Source organism: Taudactylus pleione, unplaced genomic scaffold (assembly GCF_031769625.1).
Source record: "Taudactylus pleione unplaced genomic scaffold, aTauple2 ptg000135l, whole genome shotgun sequence".
NCBI classification, from domain to species: Eukaryota; Metazoa; Chordata; class Amphibia; order Anura; family Myobatrachidae; genus Taudactylus; species Taudactylus pleione.
In genome coordinates this window covers 8,291,410-8,317,501 of record NW_028284537.1, presented here as the reverse complement: position 1 = coordinate 8,317,501, position 26,092 = coordinate 8,291,410, and the positions used below count along the sequence as shown (strand labels likewise).

At 46.8% G+C, this 26,092-nt stretch overlaps 1 protein-coding gene across 2 annotated transcripts in view; it reads left to right on the top strand.

Annotated features, from left to right (window-relative positions):
* Positions 1–26,092, top strand: part of SYNPR (synaptoporin) — a 239,903-nt gene that overhangs the window by 203,433 nt on the left and 10,378 nt on the right. For both annotated transcript variants that reach the window (XM_088473456.1, XM_088473457.1), the window contains one exon: positions 20,861–21,052. In XM_088473456.1, the coding sequence (XP_088329582.1) occupies positions 20,861–21,052 (192 nt within the window). The remainder of the gene's footprint in view (positions 1–20,860; positions 21,053–26,092) is intronic.

The following is a 26,092-nucleotide window of genomic DNA, read 5'->3' as shown; positions in this document are numbered from 1 at the left end:
GAAATGAAGAACCAAGACACTTTTGGATATGAAGTTTACACAGTCTTTAATAGCCATCCTATAATTCCATTACCATATTTATTAAAGCATAATTGCAGAATATTCCCTGCCCCTTACCACCTGTTTTCAGGGGGTACCCACAAATATGAAGCATCCCCAGGATTTAAGAAGGAGGTGCAGTAGCATATCTCCAATATCTGCCACAGTCCCTCCTTTTCCTACCACAAAACAGCCCGCATGTCGCATTGCTGTCGGTTGTACTATCACATGCTGGAGTTTGGCCCCATCTACTAATGCCAGCTGAAGATGGAGTTAGCCTTCAGTAGCTTATGGGCTACCGGCAATCCCTCCCCGCCTGCCCCCAATGACGGATGCACAGAGATGTATGCACAGAATAAGCACAGGTGCCGAACCCGGAAGCTGAGTGATAATTGAAGCTATCACTCTGCTGCTTCCAGCTCTTTGCCGGAACGGGCTCTTGTTGGAAGGAGTGCGCTCCTGTGCTGCCTCCCTCCAGCAATGTCCAGGTAGGTGAGCGCCAGTGGTCACTATAACCTAACAAGACTCAGTTAAGAGAGTCTGAACTCTGTCATACACTACTGCGCATGAACAGCATCTCCGCGTGTATTTACTCCCCATGAGTCACAGGGGTCTATGGGCCTCATTCAGAGGCGGTCGGAGGATGCAAGCGGTTGCTCAGAAACTGGGCGGCCACTTGCAACCTGACCGCCCGCCTCTTTTGCGGTCGTTAGGCTGTGGGTTAACACTCTAACGACCGCTCTGGTGATGGTCGCGATGGTCAGAGACCATCGCGACCATCGGGGCTTACGACGAGACCCTAGGGTAGGGGCTCACTTGTCGTAAGCCCCGGAGAGCTTCTGGCTCTGTCTGAGCCGGAAGCTCTCCACTGACATCACTAGTGATGTCAGTGGGGCCTCCCCCAAACGGTAGGCGTTCCCATGGGAACGCCTCCGTTTGGGCTGCCACCCCCCGGCCCGCCTTCCAAACGGGGCAAGCTGTCAATCAACATCGACAGCTCGCCCCCTTTGGATCGAGACCCGTTACGACCGGCGCTGTCGGTCGTAGTGGGTCTCACGCATGCGCACGACGGCGCCGTCGTGCGCATGCTCTGTGGGGGGCCATCGACCCGGTCCAAGCGCATCGGCGCTAACGACCGGGTCTGAATGACCCCCTATGTACTAAGCATTGGATACAGACAAAGCACCAACCAATCAGCTCCTAACTGCCATGTTACAGTCTGTGTTTGAAAGGAGCTGATTAGTTGGTACTTTTTCTCCACCCAGGGCTTATTAAATAGACCCCTCTGACACCAAAGAGCCCTACAGTTCTCTGCTGATTGCCCACAAGTACAGTACACTATACCACCACCGTTGTACACTATACCATCAGTGCTACTATCTGCCCGTGTCAGGACAGCTATCACGCCTGGTGCACTATAATGCAAGCAATACATTGAGCTCCAGGCTGCCACAAACAGTGTATTACATCTACCGCTGCTGTACCATAGTTGCCTACCCTCCCGATTACTGCGGGAGACTCCCGGGTCGCTGTGCAGTCTCCCGCTGCCCTGCAAAGCTAAATAAATCCCCCGGATTTTCTTGTCTCCACTGCCCAAAATATGAACTGCGCATGCGCGCTTCCGAGTGGGACGTGGCGGGGGCTATCGCAGAATACAGCCAGCAGGGAGAGGAGGGTGCATCATTACAGTGACAGCTCCTCCCCCGGGTGCCAGTGCGGGAACAGCTCCCTGTGTAGTAGCGTTTCCTGCACTAAGTCCCAGAGCACCTGACACTACAGTGCTGCTGCTCGTCTCTCCGAGCAGCCGGCAGCCCCGCCCACGGGCTCACATGCACCTCCGGCTCCAAGCCTTAAACATGATAGAAGCTGAGGACTGGAGCCAGGCAGACCCCACCTGCTGCTGCACTGCACTACCAGGGAAGAAAGAGAGAGAGAGGTGAGTGTGGCCAGACGCAGGGCTGTGGTGTATGTGTGACAGGGAGGTGGCTGGGGTATGAATGTGTAAGAGAGGTAGGTGAATGTGAGAGTGAAGTGGCTGGGGCAGGAGCATATATGTGTAGGGTAGGTGGCTGGGGCAGGGCTGGGTATATATGTGAGTGAGGTGGCTGGGGCAGGGCTGGGGTATATATGTGAGTGAGGTGGCTGGAGCAAGGCTGGGGTATATATGTGAGAGTGAGGTGGCTGGGGCAAGGCTGGGGTATATATGTGAGAGTGAGGTGGCTGGGGCAGGGCTGGGGTATATATGTGAGTGAGGTGGCTGGAGCAAGGCTGGGGTATATATGTGAGTGAGGTGGCTGGAGCAAGGCTGGGGTATATATGTGAGTGAGGTGGCTGGGGCAGGGCTGGGTATATATGTGAGAGTGAGGTGGCTGGGGCAGGGCTGGGGTATATATGTGTAGGGTAGGTGGCTGGAGCAAGGCTGGGGTATTTATGTGAGAGTGAGGTGGCTGGGGCAGGGCTGGGGTATATATATGAGAGTGAGGTGGCTGGGGCAGGGCTGGGGTATATATGTGAGAGTGAGGTGGCTGGGGCAGGGCTGGGGTATATATGAGAGTGAGGTGGCTGGGGCAGGGTGGGGTATATATGAGAGTGAGGTGGCTGGGGCAGGGCTGGGGTATATATGAGAGTGAGGTGGCTGGGGCAGGGCTGGGGTATATATGTGAGAGTGAGGTGGCTGGGGCAGGGCTGGGGTATATATATGAGAGTGAGGTGGCTGGGGTATATATGAGAGTGAGGTGGCTGGGGCAGGGCGGGGTATATATGAGAGTGAGGTGGCTGGGGCAGGGCTGGGGTATATATATATGAGAGTGAGGTGGCTGGGGCAGGGCTGGGGTATATATGTGAGAGTGAGGTGGCTGGGGCAGGGCTGGGGTATATATGTGAGAGTGAGGTGGCTGGGGCAGGGCTGGGGTATATATGAGAGTGAGGTGGCTGGGGCAAGGCGGGGTATATATGAGAGTGAGGTGGCTGGGGCAGGGCTGGGGTATATATGAGAGTGAGGTGGCTGGGGCAGGGCGGGGTATATATGAGAGTGAGGTGGCTGGGGTATATATGAGAGTGAGGTGGCTGGGGCAGGGCTGGGGTATATATGTGTAGGGTAGGTGGCTGGAGCAAGGCTGGGGTATATATGTGAGAGTGAGGTGGCTGGGGCAGGGCTGGGGTATATATATGAGAGTGAGGTGGCTGGGGCAGGGCTGGGGTATATATGTGAGAGTGAGGTGGCTGGGGCAGGGCTGGAGTATATATATGAGAGTGAGGTGGCTGGGGCAGGGCTGGGGTATATATGAGAGTGAGGTGGCTGGGGCAGGGCTGGGGTATATATGAGAGTGAGGTGGCTGGGGCAGGGCTGGGGTATATATGAGAGTGAGGTGGCTGGGGCAGGGCTGGGGTATATATGAGAGTGAGGTGGCTGGGGTATATATGAGAGAGGTGGCTGCGGCAGGGCTGGGGTATATATGAGAGTGAGGTGGCTGGGGCAGGGCTGGGGTATATATATGAGTAAGGTGGCTGGGGCAGGACTGGGGTATATGTGTGAGAGTGAGGTGGCTGGGGCAGGGCTGGGGTATATATGTGAGAATGAGGTGACTGGGGTATATATGTGAATGTGGGAGAGGTATGTGAATGTGGTAGGGCTGAGGTTAATGTGTGTGAGAGGGAGTTGGCTGGGGGAGTGGGACCCAGACATGACTGTGATCCAGGCCAAGCAGGTGGAGCCGCAAGTCAGGCAGCAGCTGTCCGGACTGGTGGAACTGCTGGCCCGGTGCAGAGAGGACGGGCTGCCAGGGCCCTGCACATGGACCTGGACCAGCTAGCGAGCAGCTCCGTGGCCTGGCTGTGGACGGCTTTGACTCACTTGTTACAGCTCCGGTATGGAGAGTGATAGCGAGGAGGATGTTCGGAGCAGGAATGCCCGTTCTCAGGGTGTGTGCTGGCACTGCCCCCTGTGTGTATAGGCTGTAATTGTCCCCTGCATGTATAGGCTGGCACTGTCCTCTGTTTGCTCAAACAGGGAAGGTTTTAAAAATATATATTTTTAAGGACTCATTTTGGTTTAGTCAATCAGTGTCGCATACTGGGACCGATTCGGACTTGTACACAGTGGCCGTGATCACGTAAATTTGTAAATTCTTGTGACTGCACATGCCATCCATACACAAACCCCCCTGGCAGCCTGCTGCACTTAGTACTTTAGTTTTCACCTTCCGCTACAGGACACACCCCTGTGTGGCGATAGATACACCCATCGGTAAAGCATGACACACTCCCTCAACGGCTCACCAACGGGCACCATGTGCTATGGGTTGTATTCTCCCTGAAACTAGTTTTCAAAAGTAGGCAAGTATGTGCTGTACCTGTATCACATGCTGCCTGTTGTTCTACCTGATATACAGTATAATAAATCTAAAAACTAGTTAAGCTGTACCATATGTGGACTAACCAGCACCAACTACTGCGTTATACATCTAATCAGCATCACTCACATTCTGGACAGTTATATTATACTCTTGTGTATCAATTCATGTGGAGAACTACTGCTCCCAGAAAATTCAGAATGCACCTCATTGTGACAGTTTACACTATCACCTGCTGTCACCACCATCTCTGCTAATAGCTCTTCTCGGAGCCCGCGTCCCGGCAAGAAATTGTTACCAAATTCAAGTGAAAATTAAAATTTTCATGTTGCGAATTTAGGCGATATTGTAATATCCCATCCACGTTTAATACACGGGATATGATAAATCTGCCCCTTATCATGTTAGTTTAGGTTCATTCAGGGTTGCCTACCTTTAACATTCTCTTCCCGGGAGAAGCCCGGGTCAGAGATGCAGCAGGGGGCCGACGGGGGCGGGGCTTGATGATTCGCGTCATTAAGCCCCGCCCCCTCGCGGGAAAATTGCCATGATTGGGCACAATTTACATAGGGGGCGGGGCCAAATGCCGTGATTCATGCAGAATCACAGCTTAAGCCCCGGCCCCCTTCACGGAGACCTGCGATTGCCGTGGGTATTCTCCTAATTCTGCCCACTTCACTAGGAAGTGGGCAGAATGCGGGAGAAATGCCTACCCTTCCGGGGGTGCGGGGGGTTACCCGAAAAATCGGGAGCCTCCCGCGAAAACCGGGAGGGTAGGCATGTATGGGTTCATTAGGTGTCTAAATGGGTTGTGTATGAAATCCTGGCTGCCGGGATGCCGCTGGTCAGAATACCGACAGCCAGAATCCCGACACCCATAGCGAAGATAGGAAGTTTTTTTCTAACCCCTACCCTAACCTTAACCCTCCCTCACCGGTACCTACCCTTAACCTCCCTCCCTAGAGCCTAAACCTAACCTCCTCCTCCCCGGTGCCTAATCCTAACCTCTCCGCGTAGTGCCTAAACCTAACCTCCCCCTCCCCTCAACCCTAAACCTAACACCCCCTCACCGGTGCCTAACCCTCCCCCTATTCCCTAACCGCGCACCCTAACCTCCCCCTAACACCCCGATACTTACCTTCACGATCCAGGCAGTCGGGATACTGATACCTGTCGGGATTTCTGCACCGGTATTCAGACCGTCGGCATCCCGCACGCCGGTATGCTGACTACGGGAAAATAAGCATTGCAAGTTAACGTATTCTAATGAAAAGGGATTCTCCTGGAAAAATCAGGACAAGCCAAGACAGTGCCGTAGCAGGACGACTGCGCCCTCGTCCAGCACCCCCACCCCCTGCACACATGATGCCATGACATGATGCAGGCGGTACCGTGGAAGCAAAGAGGCCTTCCAGGCTGTAGGTTTTTTTCTCTCCTGGCATACTGCAAGGTAAAACAGTGTGATGTGGGGTGCCTTCAGGACAGCAACCATATCGCCCCCTGGGCCTTGCGTCTGAATGGCGGCATCGGTCACACACCCTTCCCTGAAGCACTGCTGTAGGAACAATCAACAAGTACAGATGTCACAAAGACATTGAATGTCGGATGAAAATTTACAATTAAAGAAAGAGTACATTTTAGGTAGAGATGTGCGTGGAACCCAGTGTTTTGGTTTTGGATTCATCTTTGTGTTTTTGGTTTTGCAAAACCACCCTCACATGTTTTGGTTTTGGATCTGTATTTAAAAAATAGAAAGAAATACAAAAAACAGCTAAAATCATGTAATTTGGACCTGTTTACATGCAATCCAAAATCGGAGTTTGGTATCTAAATCAGATTTCCGAACTGACTGCAGAACCGAACCGTGACTCAGTTAGACTCGGAACCCCAAGGTGATTCCAAACTCCTACTCGGTTTAGCTCGGAATCCCTAAATTCGGTTACTGTCGGTTCTCTGGGAACTCTAATTTTAGGTCATATCAACAAAGGAACATAGATAATTTATGGGTTCAGGCTTACATTTACTCTCAGGATCACATCCATTGTTAAATTGAAGCAAAAATTTTACCTTACAAAAACAGGCTAAAATTAGGGTGTTCACAATAGAGTGACAATTTAGTGAAGAGGGCGAAGGAGTCAACTACGGCATAAAAATATTCTTGTGATGGGATCCGTCTTCTTACATCCGGGCAGACTATTTATGTGCCATCAGCGGAGGCTGAAGATGTCATTGTGTTTTGAGTTTGTCTCTGAAACTATGACTTAATATTTGATGCTCTGTCGGGTTCAGTGCGACTTGCCCATCTCAGAGCAGCGCAGTGACAAGGATTACGGACAGGATTAAAAAAGGTTTGGACATGGGTAGCCTTTAGGCAAGACACGTTGGAAGTTTCCAAGGGAACAGTTGACTGGTGAAGTACTTTGAAAAAAAAAAGCCTCGTCAGATGTAACCTTTTCAATCTTACCTCTTCCTGCTTTTGATGGAACATTACATTTAGCTGGAGATGATGTAGGTCAATTACAGAGAGGCCAAAGTAGAGAAACTATAATGACTTTTAAGCAAAGTAAGTGTTAGTTAAAAAGTTCTTATTTTACTTAAGACAAAAGAAAAAGTCATTTCATGATTTGTTGGCGAAAGATAAAAAGGAACATTAATACTCCTTAGGATGATTTTTTTTTTCTTCAATTATATTTTGAGGTAGTTTAGAGAGGTAATCTGGCACACAGGACAGGGGTGGATCCAGTTCAGGACCTTTTCCTCTTGCGTGGGGGGGTGGGGAAGACATGTGTCTGGACATCAGGCAGACAGGGAGAGCTGTGAAGGCATGTTGTATATTTTATAGCGGAGAGTTTTCTTCTTGCAGAATCCAGACCCATAAACTTGTATTATTGCTTAGTCCAGCCTTGACTTTTTGTACTAACTAGAAAATGGCATAGCAGAGCAGTGTTGAATGGATGATGCACATGCGTGCGTCATCAGCACTGTGCCAGGAGAGGCTGGGGGCTGCCCAGAAGCTCCTGGAGCTGTGGACAAGCCCCCAGTATAACGAGTATGGGGGCATGTGCGCAGCCACGCCCCCAAAGTGAGCGCTAGAGGGTGTGGCGTTGCGCATCATGAGGCCACAGCCATTATTTCACAGTGTCTGCACTGTCCTCTTCAATGTTGGGAGGTATGGTCATCTCTTACAGACATTGCCTATTTATTTATTTTATTTATTAACAGTTTCTTATATAGCGCAGCATATTCCGTTGCGCTTTACAATTGTAAACATTGATAGAACAAAACAGGGTAATAACAGACAGACATAGAGGTAAGAGGGCCCTGCTTGCAAGCTTACAAATCTATTGTGACCACTGTCACCTATTTAGTGTGTCTAAGATGGCTGCCTCACCTGGTACTTTCATGGGTAGGATAGATAATTATTTGAATTTATTAACCAAAATGGCTGCATAAACCCTGTGTTATGTTTATTGGTTTCTGTAATTCCCGCCAATCTAAAACTATACTTGCCTACACCCCCGGAATGGTCGGGAGGCTCCCGAAAATCAGGTGGTGCTACCGGCTACCCAAAAAAGTAGGCAAGTCTCCCGTACCACCCTCCATCGCCAGCACCAACCGTGCCGGCCTCCGCCCCTTGTAAACCCCTGTGGCCCCCCTCCACCCGTTCATTATCCCCCCCTGGCCGCCCACTTATAGAACACAAGTGGGCGATCCGGGGGGATGGGGCAATGTGCGCTTCACGGTGAATCTCATCATCGTATCCCCATCCCCCGCTTTACAATGCCTGATTTCTTGGCACTGCATAGCGGTATGTGCTGCCCCACCCCTGGCCCGCCCACTTTCTGGACCAACAACGCCCCCTCTCTTCCGACCTGGCTGCTCCCTCTGGGAGGAGGGGTCAGCAAAGTAGGCAAGTATGTTTAAAACCTCTGTATAATGTTCATGATTTCTGTAAAGAGCTTCAAGGACCTGATTCAGACCCGGTGGCTAAGAAGCGTTCGCTCGTAGCTGGCCGATTTCCGCTTTCTGCGCATGCGTACGCATCGCAGTACGCGTGCACGAACCAGAGCGAGAGATCGGGAAGTGTTCGCTCACTGCACATAGACAGCCCAGCAGAGTGAGTGACAGGAGAAGCCATTTATGGGTGGTGACAGGGGCTGGCCATTGAAAACGTGGGAGTGAACGTAGGCGTGCCTGAGCGTCTCAACTCCGTTTCAGAGGCGTGCATAATTATCAGGCAGCGTCATAGTACACGTCACCTGGTTGTATTTCACACTGAAGTGCTCGCAGTGCTTGCGGTATGGTATAGTCAACCTCAAGCGCTGCTTTCGCTTCCGATGGTACCCGATGTACTGATGGTTGCATACACTTCCTGGAGATGTCGTGCGCAAGTGGGCGTCTTAAGACAGGCTGGTGGGCGTCTGCATATACAAAGTGATCGCACGCCAGGACATCCCTGGCCGTGCGATCGCCTGCCATGCCGTCACTTAGCCGAATTTGCATACGCTGTGTGCGAGCGTAAGCATCTAGCGAACGGCTCTGAATCGAGCCCTGAGTCCTTATGGAGAAAAGCGCTACATAAATAAAATTAATATTATTATAATTACTTACTACTATCATTATTATTATCGCTGTACCAGCTCTGCATTTGGGAACCACATTATTTAACAAGCCTCAAGGTCTTAATTCAGATTGAAAGCCGTGGGGATAATGCTAAACTTTTCTCAAAGTCCAACTTTTTGGGGGACATCAGTTTATATGTTGTTTAAATGGCTTTCTCTAGTGTGACATCCTCTGGTCTGTAAACTGTAATCATTGTTCCCTATTATCTTGGAAAATGCAAGTAAAATGTCCTTGTTTAAACAAACATTGCTCTAAGGATATATTAAATGTTCGAAGACAAGTTCTATTTTAGTTGTTTGAAAAAAAGCCTTTAATTACCAGTGAGATTTCCTGGAATAAGTGTTATTCTATTGAGCGCTTGCCTTTGTATTGTTCTCTATTGTCTGTTACTTGTGGCGACAGCTGTTAATTGTGATCGTAATCTCTGCACTGCAGATGTTACAGAGTATGTAAATGGAATATCGTGTGTCAGTTCAGGATAATCACCATATAACACTCCCAATCTCCGCTTATAGTTATTGGCGCCACCTCTCCTGGAAAAATAAATATTCTTCCCATCTCTGTCATGGTTTTGCCTTTCTAATTACTTAAACTCCATGTTTCACCAGTTATTCCAGCCAGATGGCAACCATACTTAAAGTGGACCCATTACCTAATCATTCTGTGGGCTTCATCACATGTGGGCAGTTCAATAGGCAACCTAGGGCGGCTCCAGCTTAGATAGCAGCGGCCACTGAGGGGTGCGGATTACTCAATCCCATTTTTATGTGTTGTTTTCTTTGGAAAAAAAAAGGGGGGCATGGGAATGGAACCAAACCAGTGTGGTGTCTAGGGCCACATGGTGGTCTAATTCCAGCTCTGGTCAGACATTATAGATTCAACATCCTAAATGGAGTATTAAACACCTCAACAGGGGTGGAGCTTATACAGAAATGGGCGGAGTTTCTATTGGGAAGGATGTGCAGGGTTTAGACAGATGGGAAAAACAGGCACCTCAGGACCTAAATATGAAATAATCCTAATGCTGCTCACTAATATTGTGGTGCCAATCAAATAACCAAGAAGTAATTAACATACAAGACAAGAGCTGCTCTTTGCGAAGCAGCCGATGCCTGGTGAGGGGGTCTCTGTGGGACTCCGCCCCCTACGAGCCCCAGGAGCTTCCTGCTGGTGACCTGTGCAGGAAGCCTCGGGCTCCTCCTCCCTGCACCCGGAAGAAGATTTGGAGGAGGTGGAGGACCCAGGAGGAGCACGGGCCGGCGACCAGGAGACTCAGGTGAGTGAGGGCCAGTGCTGGGCGTCTGGAGGGCGGCAAATCGTCGGGTATGGGATACCATCCGTACAGATAATAGGGTGGCTGGGGCTTAGTACATATGGAAATGCGGTAAAAAAAACAAAAACGGGGTTTTTGCCGCATTTTCCCTGTAGTACATCCCGTCCAATATGTATAAAGTATAAGTATACTGTCAAACACCACTGAAATTGCTGAAAAAAAATCAGATACACATATGTGAGCTAAAAATAATAATTATAATTAAAAATTAATAGATGACCAAGGTTGAAGCTGCCCACAAGTAGAATCCCTCCTTCCTTTCTTCCCCAGCTCACTCGGGAGACACCGAAAAGGTGTTGGGTATTCCTGTGTACATCAGGCATCTGCACACAAACAGCCGGTGGCTTGTAAAAGGGGGGGGGAGACAGTCCGTCCATCTATAGCCTCAGGATTTGGGTGGAAAAGATAGGGATAAAGGGGGTATTCTGCAGCTGCCCCACGACTGTCAGCAGGATAATGATTCCAGAATATACAGCAGTGTTATTGGTACGAACACACTCCTGATGCGTTCCTCAGGCCGTGTCTTCAGAGGAAATGAGATGTCTTGTGGACATTGGTGCCTTTTAAATTTTTAACACTTATTTTTATTTTTAGCTCACATACAGTATGCGCATATGATTTTTTTGTAGCAATTTCAATGGTATTTGACATTATACTTTTTATTGCTACTGCATATATTATGTTTTATTTAGGGATGTGCGCCGGAACATTTTTGCCGGATTTGGATTTGGTTCTAATTCGTCATCCGGCTTTGGATTTGGATTTGAATTTGAATTTGGATTTTTTTTACAAAAATTGACAAAAAAAAGCTAAAATCACATAAATTGGTCTTTTTTTTCTTCCTGCAGTATTATTAACCTCAATAACATTAATTTCCAGTCAATTTAGAAAACCCCACAGCTTATAATATTGTTTTCAACATTATTTGCCAAAGGTTGCAGTGAGCTGACTGGTTACTAAGCGACAGAGCAGCGGCACAATGACACAGACACCACAGTATAAAGCACATCTATGACACATTGCCACACAGCAGTGGCAGAAATGAAAAGTAGTGCACCCACCCAGTGGGGTACGGCCAGCAGATCACAGTACTTGTTTACAAAGTGTTTACAAAGTGGGCTACGGCCCTAGGAGTCACAGTGCACAATCTTATTCACATTACACAGCACATAGTGCCCCTGATTCACATTACACCATAAAGTAGTATTTATGTTATGACACACAGTAGTGCCCCTTTTACACAATGCCCACTGTAGTGACCCTTTTACACAATGCCCACAGTAGTGACCCTTTTACACAATGCCCACAGTAGTGACCCTTATACACAAAGCCCACAGTAGTAATGCCCCTTATACAATGCCCACAGTAGTAGTGCCCCTTATACAATGCCCACAGTAGTAGTGCCACTTAGCCAACAGCAATAGTGTCCACAGCAATAGTGTCCCTTACACAATGCCCCCAGCAGTGGTGTCCCTTACACAGTAATGCTGCCCCCTATGCAGTCCCCTTAGTAGTAGGGCCCCCTATGCAGTGCCCCCATTAGTAGTATGCCCCCCATTAGCTGGCCCCCAGTAGTATGCCCCCCCAGTAGTATGCCCCCATAAGCAGGCCCCCAGTAGTATGCCCCCCCATTAGCAGGCCCCCAGTAGTATGCCCCCCAGTAGCAGGCCCCCTGTAGTATGCCCCCCCAGTAGCTGGCCCCCTGTAGTATGCTTCCCCAGTAGTAGGCCCCCCAGTAGCAGGCCCCCTGTAGTATGCCCCCCCAGTAGTAGCCTCCCCAGTAGCAGGCCCCTTGTAGTATGCCCCCCCTGTAGTGTACCCCCCCAGTAGCACGCCCCCTGTAGTATGCTCCCCTAGTAGCAGGCCCCCTGTAGTATGCCCCCCCAGTAGTAGGCCCCCAGTAGCAGGCCCCCTGTAGTATGCCCCCCCTGTAGTATGCCCCCCCCAGTAGCAGGACCCTTGTAGTATGCCCCCCCAGTAGTAGGCATCCCAGTAGCAGGCCCCCTGTAGTATGCCCCCCCCCCAGTAGTAGGCCCTCCATTAGCAGGCCCCCATACACACATAAAAAAAAAACTTACCTGTATCCCCGCTCCAGCCGCCGTCTGCTCTGCTGCCACGCGACGAGGACGGGGCTCATGAGTGAGCTCCAGCCTGCTCCCTCCGTGCAGCAGCCAATGAGAGTCTGTGTGACTCTCATTGGCTGCTGTAACAAACACACAGCTGCCGCTGGCGGCTGTGTGTTTGTTCTGTGTAGGGCAGACCGCTATCACAGCGGTCTGCCCTACACTCGAGGAGCCCTGATGTCGGATTCTCTAGTGAAAATCCGACATCAGGCGGCCGCCATTCGGCCCCGAACGGGGATCCGAGTCAGGCGGGAACACCCGAACAGGGTTCGGGTGGACTCGGATCCCCTATGTCCGGAGCGGTTCGGATTCCACAGAATCCGAACCGCTCATCTCTAGTTTTATTGCCTCTTCTAATCTCGTGTACAATACTACACTTTTAAACTGGCCACGCACTAGACCAACTTACATTCAACCATCCAACTAGTTGATTGGTTGGAATGAAAATCTGGTAAAGTATGGGAGTAACCGATGATTAGCAATTTGCTCCCAAACGCCAGAAAATGGACAAAAACTGTTGTTTGAACAAATTGTTTAGATCAAACATTTAACAAACTTGTCTGAACGACTATTTTCATCTGTTTTCTGGCATTTAGGAGCAAATTGCTGATCATCAGTTACTCACATACGTTACCAGATTTTCATTACAACCAGCCAACTAGTTTGATGGTTGGTTGAAAGTCGGCTTAGTGTGTGGCCAGCTTTACACTTTAACCCCTCTGCACTCACTTAATTGTTTTGTTAGGACAGATGGGGGCATGTTTGGATGGATCGGAAATTAGTTTTAAGTAGTCCTGGTACTGCACTTCTTAATGTTGGGAGGTGTGGGATAAGCAATTAGGAAATATGAAAAGAATATGGGTGGTAGCATAGGACCATAGTCAATTCTGAGCACAAAGTAGATTTATATGGAAGTACTGTAATAATATCCAAAACATGTCAGAGTGCAGAGCTGTAGAGAGCGGGGACGGGTACTGTAGGGTCGTGGACTAACTGTGGAGCCATGCCCCTTAAAAAATATATGAAAAAGCAGTTGCTTTGTGCCCCTCAACCAGGGGCCAGGGGGGGCCGCACATCATGCAGGCAGAGGAGACTGCTGCTGCTCAGCGTCAGCAGTATCCACGGACCCATCAAAGCCAGCATACAGTTACGAGTGCTGGGCAGGGTAGAGAGACTTCTGCTGCTGACAGGTAAGAAAGTGGGTTTGGCGGCAGACCCGGTCCCCCGCCGAGTCCCTCCAACAAGCCTGGGCCCAAGTAATTAGTACCTGCTCCCCCCCTCTCGGTGTCCCAGATGGAGTGCAATAAGCTGCCTATTGTCTATACATAGTGCAAGCAGCCATTTTGTATATCAAACCAGCATTCACAGATGTCTTTTTTTCAAATAGAAATTAGTGACATTTTCAAGTTTTCCATAAAAATTTTTCACCTCATTTGCATGTAAAATTTTGCATGTTTTGTCGGCGTCATTTGGCCTTAAGTTTCCAGTCTTACCCATACTTTCCACCTCTCCTTGATTGTCAGGGAGACTCCCTGAAATAGTAGCAAGCTCTCGGTCTCCCTGAAGATCTCCTTGATTGCACCTTATCCCCATTATGAAGCTATATACATTCAAATGGGATCATTAGTATAATTTCCCTGCATTTCTTATAATAAGGCACAATGATCCCTATGGCAGCATGCATTTTCTGATAAGTATCAGTGTGTTTTCATGAACAAGTAGATCTTACTAACTGCTTTGGGTCTCATTTACATTTGGATGTAAGGCAATTTTATGACACGCCTCTCAGATGTAGCAGTAGACGCCCAATTTACCGCCGCGCTCATAGGTGTTGCTTTCACAATCTTCCTGAATGCTTTTTCAAAAGTAGGCAAGTATGGTCTTACCCCAATAGAGAGCATGTGTGGAAAGTGCAAAGCCAGGCCCCTTAGCAAAATTTGGGTAGGGAGCAGTCATGAGCAGAGCAGGGGCCTCAGATGGATGGAGGCCCCCTCACCTCGGAATCTCCTCTACCAGCTGGTGTTCCGCCATTGGTTGGAAGGTATGGGGAAATCTATTTAGCAAGTATTGTTATAGCTGTTTTGTTAATGTCATCTCACAAACCAAAATTATGTAGAGTAAGGTATTTTTAAAGGCAATAATGTTTAAAAACATTTTTTTCAAATAAAAATCTTTTTTATTTTCTATTAACTTTTAAGTTTACTTTGGTTGTGCACAACTACAGATACATTACTGGTCTGCCACTTTCAGCTTCATTTTTTTCATAATTGCCACTGCTAATTGAATTCTTAGCACGTCGATACTCTGCAATAAAAATCATAATTGTCTCCGCAATCGAGGGACTTCTAATTATGGCGTATCCTATTTCGGCCAGATACAGTGTTCTACCGGTTCATAAATCCACTTTGGAGATTACCGTGTATATTTTGCAGTTGTTATCTGTGTACATAGGCAGATTAGTGTATTTATTTTCTAGCATTTTACAATCTGCCAGTTATTCATCTTTTCCCTGAAGAGATTTCACTCTGATCTAGGAAGTTTTATTCAAAATGTCCTTAATACGTTCAAGTTAGAAGTTTTCATTCCATGACATTTTTCTGTTATATTTTCTTTGTAGCCAAACAAAATACATAAAAACAATGCAAAATTAATGTTTATTGTGTTTATGATTTAAAGGTTATCACTTTGTACCAAAACGTTATGCCGGTAGAAGGCGGTGTATCTTTAAAACGTATCAAAGTTTATTTCGATATCTTCTCTGAATGCCATCCGAGCTGAATTCATTAGTTTATTAACTTTATGCTCCCTTACCACATTAGAGTTTGATTTCATTCTGATGTAAGTGAATTGTAAAACTCCTGGCCTGGTAATTAAAGTAATCCGCTGGTTGGTGTGAACAATGTAGAATACTTGCTTGCTCGGATAAATATTTAATTTGTTTTATCAGGTTAAAGAAATGATATGGAATCTGAGGAGTACAGCATTTTAGCCAAAGCTAAAAGCATGAGGCGGACTGGAGTATACAGTGATCCCTTTAATAGATAATAGAATGGGCTCATGTTGCAGACAGAAAAAGATTGGATGCGCAATTCTCACCAGTATATACAATTCTAAGAGCAGAAAATAAATATATTTTGCATGGCGTGTGCTTTTTATTTTTATGCTCTAAATGCACAGTAGTCTTCAATGTCGATACTTTTAGGTAATGGTATTAAGGGGCATATTTATCACAATCTGCATTTTTACTACGTATGTGATACATTTTTAACACCTAAATTCACAAAGTAAACATTTTAATTTTCACTTGAATTTAGCAAACAGCTCTTGATGGGAGAAGGGCAACAATAAGAGCCCATCCTGCCGAAAATCTGGGAGTAGAGTGATGATAGGTTACGCTATCGCTCTGCTTCAAGTCCTGAGGCTCACTGTGCATGCGTGGCCGTCAGCCAGCATATGCGTCAGTGGAGGTGATGGAGAGGGATTTTCCGGATCCCTTGCCGAAAACCTTCCCCGTTACAGTTGGTTTTAGAAAACTTACCTACTCTCCCGGTTATTACGGGAGGCTCCTGAATTTTCGGGTAGCCCCGCACCCACGGAAGTGTGTCCGGATCTCTCGCATCCAGCCCACTTCATAAAGAAGTGGGCAGGATGGGGAGATAATTGCCGGGAATCACCCGCAGAGGAGATATTAAAAGTCTGTATGGGTTATAGGGTACTATAGACTAACGCTAATGCCATATTCAGATGACGTTAGCTATCGGGGCCAAGCTCATTAAATTCAACTGCATAGAAGCCCCTCCACCTATGGGGACTGCTTTGCGGTCAGATATGGAAGGACCACAGAAGATATTAGAGATATTTCTGTGGTCCATCAGTGTTAAATCCCACGAAAGCACCAACAATGGAAGCACAAAATGCCTTTGTTTTTCCTGCTTTCCATAATTTGCAAGCAAGGGTAACACATACAATAGATGTACACCAAGAGCAGAGCCGGCCCTGGGCAAAGCCTATATAGGAGAATGTCTAGAGTGCCAATGGTCCGGGAGGACACCTAGTGGCCCAATCCCTCATTGCCAAACGTGTTGACAGGAGGAACCGTCAGCAGACGTGACCTCTCAGCAGTAGAGCTATAGTCAGCGTATTTTTTAGCCATTGTGACAATTACAAAAAAAGCATTGGCTGTTGTGCCGCTGCTGGGAGAAATCATGGCTGGCGGCGGCTCCTCCATGCATCTCTCTACCACCATGGAGGGGCCACCAGCAGTTGAGGTTGGGGGGGATATAAGGAGAGAAAGCTATAGGAGGTGGATACAGAGGAATAAATAAATGTAAGCCAGGCTACGCCGAGCATTACAGCTAGTACAAAATAAAAGTACTAGCTCGGTTCAATTGGATACAAACGTCTTCCCATTTAAAAATCAAATGGGAATTCCCTTTCGAGCTATAAACCAATAACAATTACCAAATATGCATATTAAACCCCCAACCATCCTGCTATAGACACGTAGATCACCTGGACATATGGGATCTTTTTCATGGTGCACTTGTGTCAGGATGTGGCCTGGGATCGGCCGCTACTCACCATTGTACCGGCATCTCCCCTGATCTTCCTGACGTTCAGACGCTGGGTTCGGTGGCAAATGGCATGTTGAGTATTCTCCCCGAGGTCTGCTAGGACTTCCATGTGTGCATCCTGGTCCCGTGTTGGTGGTCATGGGCGCAGCCATGTTGGTCTCTATCACCTGACTAGTCCCTCATCCAGTGGTAGCCTTGCCAGCTCTCAGCTGACTCTCTCCTCCAATGGACGGCTACCTAGGGGTATAAAGCAGGACTCCAGGTAACAGGAAGTGACCTGTTCAACTTTATTCACTCTCCAGTGATTGTGGCTATTACATCGCTCCAGGCTCCATGCTGAGATATTCTTCGGTGCTTCTCCACCTAGGATCTCCAGTGTGCTCATTCAGCTCTCATGCTGATTTCTAGTGTTCAGCTCTCACTCTGATTTCTAGTGTCATTTATTCCAGCTCTTATGCTGTTTTCTAGTGTTCAGCTCTCATACTGATTTCTGGTGTTCAGCTCTCCCATTGATTTCGAGGGGTAAAATGACTAAAGTGAGAGTTTTTAGAAGTAAGTTTTAAAAGTGATGTTGCCCATAGCAACCAATCAGATTCTAGCTATTATCTTCTAGAAGGTGCTAGTTAAATGTTAAGTAGAATCTGATTGGTTGCTATGGGCAACATCACTTTTAAAACTCACTTCTAAAAACTCTCACTTTAGTACATTTACTCCCTAGTGTCATTTATTCCAGCTTTCATGCTGATTTCTGGTGTTCAGCTTTCATGCTGATTTCTAGTGTTATGTGTTCCTGTTCCAGCTCTCATGCTGGTTTCTAGTGTTCAGCTCTCACGCTGATTTCTAGTGTCATATATTCAGCTCTCATGTTGATTCCTTGTGTTATATTCAGCTCACACGCTGATCCCTTGTGTTAATTATTTCAGCTCACATGCTGATTTCAAGTGTTCAGCTCTCATGCTGATTTCTGGTGTCCAGCTCTTACACTGATTTCTAGTGTCATATATTATTTCAGCTCTCATGCTGATTCCTTGTGTTTTATTATTCAGCTCACACGCTAATCCCTTGAGTTAATTATTTTAGCTCACATGCTGATCCTTTGTGTTATATCATTTAGCTCACATGCTGATCTCTAGTTATTCAGCTCACACGCTGGCCTCTAGTGTTATATCTTTATTATTTCCGTGCTGGTCTCCTGTGAATTGACTCAGTACCCAATTCAGCATCTGGATACAAGTGTACGCAGTACTCCATTTTGTATTTGGATCCCAAGTGCTCTCTGGACCCTATTCTGCATCTGGATCCCAAGTGCTCTCCGTACCCTATCCTGGATCTGGATACTAGTGCCCTCAGTACCCTATCCTTCGTCTGGATCACAAGTGCACTCAATACACTTTCTTTAGTCTCAAGTGATATTCCCCAGTGTACCTCCTATGAGTTATTCTCCAGTGAACCTTCTGTGAGCAATTCTCCAGTGTATTCCCTACAAGTAATCTTCCAGTGTATTTCCTACGTGGCACTCATCAATGTTTCTTCTAGAAGTTATTCTCTAGTGAATCTTCCACGTGTCATTCTCCAGTGATCCTTCTATGTGCAATTCTCCAGTGTATTCCCTACGTGTAATTCTCCAGTGTACCTTCCATGTGTTAGCCTCCAGTGTATCTTCTACCAGACATTCTCCAGCGATACCCTCTACGTGCCTTCCTCCAGTGTGCCCTTTACAGGTGGCTGTCTAGCAGCTTCCGAATCACTGGGCAAGCCCACAGCATGATGGACATGGGGGGCATTTCCTGTGAGGCCACGACAGGCATTTCCTGTGAGGCCACGACCCTTGTTGATAGGTCACGCCTTGTTGATAGGTCATGCCTCCTATTTTTGAGATGTCCATATTCACCTTCTTCAAATGTTGGAAGCTTTGCCTATATTCAGTGTCCAACTGCGGGTGTATCTGCATGTGAAACGCTACGTTAGTGTCACAGCAGCTGACACTGTAACATAGCATTTTGCATCAGATGCACCCGCAGTTGCACACATAATATAGGCATGCCGCATATTATTTTAATCAGCAGAAGCTGCAAGTGTGTTCTATTCACATCACTGTGCAAATAATTGTAGGTAAAAAGTCGCACAAAAAGATGCTCAGTGCTACTGAGTCACACTGCTCTCACACGTTATGTGCAACGTGACTTGTAGCAAACGGAGGATAGATGTATGTGGACACATCTGTATGTATTGGTCTTTGGCCAGCATAGAGCTACTCATTTGGTTTTACAGTGCCAGAATGTGCTTGTGCGCCTTGTTTCTGCATGAGAGGGACAACAAGGGACATGTGTGCAACATGAAATGGTCTGCCTGGCTACATGCAGTATATTGTTGTAGTTTAGAATTGATGTTGATTGGTTGATACCTCCTGTGCTAGGAATAAGCAAAGGAAGTGTTTGGCCTTAGAGTATTATAATACTATATTATAAATGTAATAAAGGTAATTTGTTTTCACTGTGCCTCTTACCAGTGACAGGAAATCAGCCATACAGTGCACAGTGTACCATACATACACTGCAGTGACCGCTGCACACATGCTAAGCAGCCTCAGGTAATGCGGTTATCTGAAGTCTCCAGCACATTAGAAGTTTCAGTGATAAATGGCTTCTGCTGTCCTACTGATGTGAGTGGTGCACTGCTCATATAGAAGTCATTATATTCGCTCAGGGAGCTCCCAGTTGCCCTTCCTGACACAGCGAGGGAGCAATGAGGAGACAGCATATTCTATTCTTAGAAACACCCGATATAAAGACATTACATAGACATATAAAACATACTATGGGGTCTATTTACTAAGCCCTGGACGGAGATAAAGTACCAACCAAACAGCTCCTAACTGTCATTTTCCAAACACAGCCTGTGACATGGCAGTTAGGAGCTGATTGGCTGGTACTTTATTTCCGTTCACTTTATCTCCATCCAAGGCACAATAAATAGACCCCTATATTTCTCCAAACAGGTTGGCTCAGCTTACCATAACATTAACAACATTAGTGTATCTGCTTGCGATATGCTACATTACAGTGTCACAGCCACTGACTCTGTAACGTAGCATTTTGCATGCAGATACAGCCGCAGTCACACACAGAATATAGGCATGCCGCATAGCATTGTAATCAGCAGAAGCTGCTTGTGCGTCCTGCTCGCATTAAAACAGGATACATTTGAAGGTAAAAAGTAGCACCAAAAGACGCTCGGCGCTACCGAGTCTAATGGCGTTCACGCATAATGTTTAACGTGACTTGTAGCACACTGAGGTAAGATGTATGGACACATCTGTACTTTTCTCCAGTTATAATGCTAGAGAAAAGCTGTTTTTAAGTTTATCAACTAGAGCCCTATGTACGTGACTCACAATATTACTATCTATGGAGGTCCTCAATGTTATTTATTATACATTACAAATATATCACCAACATATACCCCAGTACTGTACAATCATACATCAGTCCCTGGAGCTTACAGTCCTATGATCCTATCACAAACACACTCATACACATACCTGACGACTTTTGGGACCTTCATGCACCTCAGCACCACAGACGGGCCACCAGCAGACTAGGTTGAGGTTGGGGGGGATATAAGGAGAGAAAGGTGGTAGGGGCTGAATACAGAAGAATAAATAAATAATTAAAAGTCAGGCTACGCCGAGCATTACAGCTTGTACAAAATAAAAGTTCTACTTCAGTTCATTTCCAATTGATGCTATTTATTGTGGATGATTTTTTTTAAAACATTAGAAAAGTTATAATTTCTCTTTTTTCTCCCCTTTTCTAGGATTTTATCGTTACCGTGGTTTTTTCGTTCCTGTGGCTGGTTAGTTCGTCCTCTTGGGCTAAAGGACTCTCCGATGTTAAGGTGGCTACAGATCCTGATGAAGTTCTGTTACTGATATCAGCCTGTAAACAGCCAGCCAACAAGTGTATGTCCCTGCGTAGTCCTGTCATGTCAAGTCTAAATACTTCAGTGGTGAGTTGCTTTCATGTGACAGGAGGACTGAGCAGAATGCTGTAAGCTTTGTTGTACCGATTGTATTTTCATTGCAGAAACATTCCCAAAGATACCGTGGCTTGGGGATATTGTCTTTGACTTCAAAGGTCAAATAAGATAATTGTACAGTAGCAGAAGTGTATTCCCAATTTCCCAGGGCCAATTTTGAAAGAGTAGGATAAATTAAAGGAAGCTGAGGCTGGTCGCACACTAGGTTGATGGGTCGGCCTATCTGAGGTTTACACACTAATCATCTTCCCGATGTGCTGGGCTTCACAGCTCAACTGGTTGGGCATCTGAATTGGGATAGGTACAGGCATCTCAGTAGGGCTAGGATGCCAACACCTGTCGGTAACCCTCCCCCTCTCCCTACCCTAACCCTCCCCGGTGCCTAACCCTAACCTCCCCCCTAGTGCCTAAACCTATCCTCCCCCTCTTCGCACCCTAAACCTAACCCTCCCTCTACTTACCTTCGGGATTCCGGCGGTCGGGATGCCGGTGCCGGCATTCTCTCTGCCAGAATCCCCACAGTCGGGATATTTACTGCTTCCCTTTAAATTTGCCCGTCTAGTTGAGCTGTCACTCACCGCTGGGTCCCTGCAGCATGTGTATGGGCGATTGGCGGCCATACACACCAGCAGATGACAATATATCTTTCAGATATTTCGGCCATCTGCTGTGTTCAGGGATGGACAGAACTGATTACAGCTGGGAAGCTGCGCATTTATCGTGTGCCTTCCTCTCCCCTCCCTTTCCCTTCCCTCACCCCTAACTTTATTTCGAGCGGGCGGGGTTTTATGCTCTGCGTCGTGCAGGGTGCCTGGCACCCTACACGCCTGCGTACCATGCGTAATAGTCGGGCGGCACTGACTGTGTTGCAAAGCAGATTGGACATGCCTATGAACTATCTCGTTCACAGACACAAACGCTGTACACACCCGGCAATGCACTATAGATGTATCACTTGTTCAGTGGTACGGGTAATATATCTACCAGTGTGTACCCAGTATAAGGGACATATTTGACAAATGGGCGGGATGCAGCAAAGGGAGAAATGCGGTTCTCATATGCACCAAGCCTTGGAATGCGAGGCACCAGAAGATGGCATTACCCTATAGAAGCCTATGGGCTTCTCTCTGCAGATAAGGACGCCAGGAGGCGTTGAAACGCAAAGGTGAACTTCCGTTCACTACTCCTCACTGACCAGACACACATTGTATTGCAGCAAAGAACGCAGTCCAAAGTAAGAGACATTTTTGGATATAGCCCTTGACTAAGCAGACTTCAATTGTCGGGCTGAATTGCAATAGAAAAGAAATAGGCTCCCCTTCCAACGGGTAGAGCTGTTATACCACCATTTTTGTGACCGCGGATCTAAACTCATATTGCCCGCTACTTGAGCCTTACCTCCGTGGGATCAAAGATTCAAGTTCCCAAAGGAGAATACCACTTGGAATTGTGCGCTTTATGGTGGCGTCAGAAGAAGCCGCTACACAGAGATCCAAGCTCCCCACGTAGTGGGTAGAGCGATTACATCATGACTTCCGTGTACTTGGCCATACATTCCTATTGTCGGATCTAGTAACAACACTCTGGAGTCCCTATTCAATAAGGAAAATATCCATACAAAGCTTTATATCCAGGTGGCAAGTATACTGAAGTTTACAATTCTTAAATACCATGTACATTTAAACAACTATTACTGCTGTTTGCTGGAAGTCAACTGTTCCGGTTGGCGAAAAATTGGTGATAATTTATCGCGGGTGCGATAATTTTGCAGAAAAATTGACGATATTGACGATATTATCGTGAGTGCGATAATATCGCCGCTGTGCGATCACCCTGTGTATGCAGACACCCAGCCTGTCTTAAGACGCCCACTTGCGCACGTCATCTCCAGGAAGTGTATGCAACTATCGTTACATGGGTACCATCGGAAGCGAACACAGTGCTTGTGGTTGACTATACCCTATTGCAAGCACTGCGAGCGCTTCAGTGTGAAATACAACCAGGTGACGTGTACTATGACGCTGCCTGTTAATTATGCACGCCTCTGAAACGGCGTTAAGACGCTCAGGCACGCCTGCGTTCGCACCTCCACTCCCCCGTTTTTAATAGCCATTCCCTGTCACCACCCACAAATGGCTTCTCCTGTCACTCACTCTGCTGGGCTGTCTATGTGCATCGAGCGAGTGCTTCCCGATCTCTCGCACTGGTTCACGTACGCGCACTGCGATGCGTATGCATGCGCACAGTGCAAAAATCGGCCAGCTATTAGCGAACGCATCATAGTGAGCGGGTCTGACTCAGGTCCTCTGTTCCCAACCGCACTCCCCTGAATTTATGGGCGTCAGCTAAACCAATGATGTTATAGCATTTGATTATATGCTAGAAATTAATATAGTCAATGAGATTGGTTTGCAGCGAATGGCGTTTTATTGTTATATGAACATATGCAAAACCATTGTAACACCATGTGTGTGTGTGTAATAAAGTGCAATGTGTAACAAAGTGCTTTATCTAGTATAAATAAATAAATACAATATCAGCCACAATAATTTAAGATAAAAATATATGTTATTTATTTCTACATAAAATAAAAACACAATATTCCTGGGTTAACCCCTGCTGGGTGCCCACCAGACATATAAATAATGTGAAAAAAGTGCAATGTGCAGTGCAAATTCAGATGAGATAAACATCTATAGCAATAAAATAGCTCATATACTTTCTATATGCCTATATATAGCAACATCAGCATACAATAAATAGGACAAAAAGTTAAATTCTTCTCTGATTATCAATACACTTTCTATCAAATCTATATTAAAAGGTTCAATACATAGCAGCATCAGCAAACAATAAATAAATAAAAAGCCCAATGCTTATCTGAGTAAGGTGCAAAAATAGTTCATGAGGTAAGAAGAACAGCACCCAACGCATTTCATCCGTCTATGACTTCATCAAGGGTCCCATAGGGAAGGAGCTGATTGCGGGAGCAAACACCATCTGAAGATGGTGAATGCTCCCGCAGGCAAGCTCTGATAATATATTTTAGGAGCTTGATGAATTCTGTCCTCATACCAGTGTGTGGGGCCAGCGGGCCATTTCGGGAGAGGAAGGTAAGCAGGAGACATCTGTGATACTAGTGTATGGGGACAGCGGGCCATTTCGGGAGAGAAAGGTAAGTAGGAGATATCTATGATACCAGTGTACAGTATGGGGACAATGGGCCATTTAGGAAGGTAAGCAAGAGATATCCATGATACTAGTGTATGGGGACAGCGGGCCATTCCGGGAGAGGAAGGTAAGCAGGAGATATCTAACTACTGCTCCCAGCATATCTTCCTGCTTGGTGTTTCTTTTACACAGCCTTTAAAATTGCTAGGTAATCTAACTACTGCTCCCAGCATATCTTCCTGCTTGGTGTTTCTTTTACACAGCCTTTAAGATTGCTAGGTAATCTAACTATAGAGAATTTCATATAGTTTTAAAATCTGTACCAAGGCAGGAATTTACTCTGTATCTGTGTTTGTGGGTTGTCCTCTCACCATTTGTTTATTTGCTTGCTGACCCTTTACTGTTTGGGGAGGGGTAGAATCAGTGTGGACACCTGGTTTCAGCCATACTTATTACTTACATTTTGGGCTGCTAAGCCAGGGCTGCGTTTGCAAGAGTGCTTATATTTTAAGTGCTTCATTTAAAGTGTAAACTAGAATTTTTAAATTGAAGCCGGAGTTATTCAGGAGTTAAACAGGAGGAGAACAGAAGGAGAAACTAACAAAACAACTATTCCTGCTATTAGGACTGGTTTTTAAAAACCACCACACTACCACCATGCATATGGATTGTGCCTGTACCTGGATTCCCAATGCTGCTCACATCCACCCTGACCTCCTCATGCAATCTGCTTATCCACCCCAACTATGCCATACCGAACGACGCACCAAATTGACCCCTCTAATGGACCTTGGTTGTGGCCCTAAATCTTGAGGCTTGGTGAAATTTGGATCAACTCATTGTCCTTTCCTCTTAAGTTTAAACTAACCTTTACATAAATGTTATAATACTGTCACCCTTGTATCCAGCCCATCTGTGTCACCCCAGTCTGTCTGCCACCTCCCCTTAGAATGTAAGCTCTCACGAGCAGGGCCCTCTTCCCTCATGTGCTTCTCCTTCACTTGATTATACTTTAATATACAACCGTACCACACCCTTGGTTGCTGACACCATGCTGCTTATCTAAGTGTTATGCAGCAATGTATTAATCCTGTATCTGTCCTGCATTGTTTGTACTGTTAATAACTGTTTTCTTGTGTGCTCATTTGTTTATGTACATTGTAAGGCGCTGCGGAACCCTTGTGGCGCCATATAAATAAAGGATAATAATAATAATACTAGTGTATGGGGACAGCGGGTCATTCCGGGAGAGGAAGGTAAGTAGGAGATATCTGTGATATTAGTGTATGGGGACAGCGGGCCATTCCGGGAGAGGAAGGTAAGCAGGAGATATCTGTGATACTAGTGTATGGGGACAGCGAGCCATTCCGGGAGAGGAAGGTTAGCAGTGGAACGCATATAGTAACTGCATATAAAAGCTGTTTCAGCATCCTTGCACCACTACCTGTTTGCAGCACACACTCACCAGCTGATGAGCCCCCCTCCCTCTTAAATCACAGCAGGTCAGCACAGGCTGTTGTGTGCTGGGCTGCAGTGGGAGACTGCTCGTGGCTACACAGCAGTCTCCTATGCCTGTAAACAAATCCTTAGGGGACGTGGCCACGCCTCCTGTGGATAGGCCACGCCCCCTCCTTTCACCCGGGCCCGGCCTCTCTACGCCCGAGTACAGCTGTACCTACTATACTTCAATAAACCAACATCACTGGTTAAGTAACTGGGCTGCTCATAGTTTAAGTCATCCAATGGTGTGTCCCTACATAACTCCGCAGTATTAACACCTGCACACATCATTTCCAACAGCTGCCAGTAAATGTTCTTAGAATTGTCACTGAAACTTTT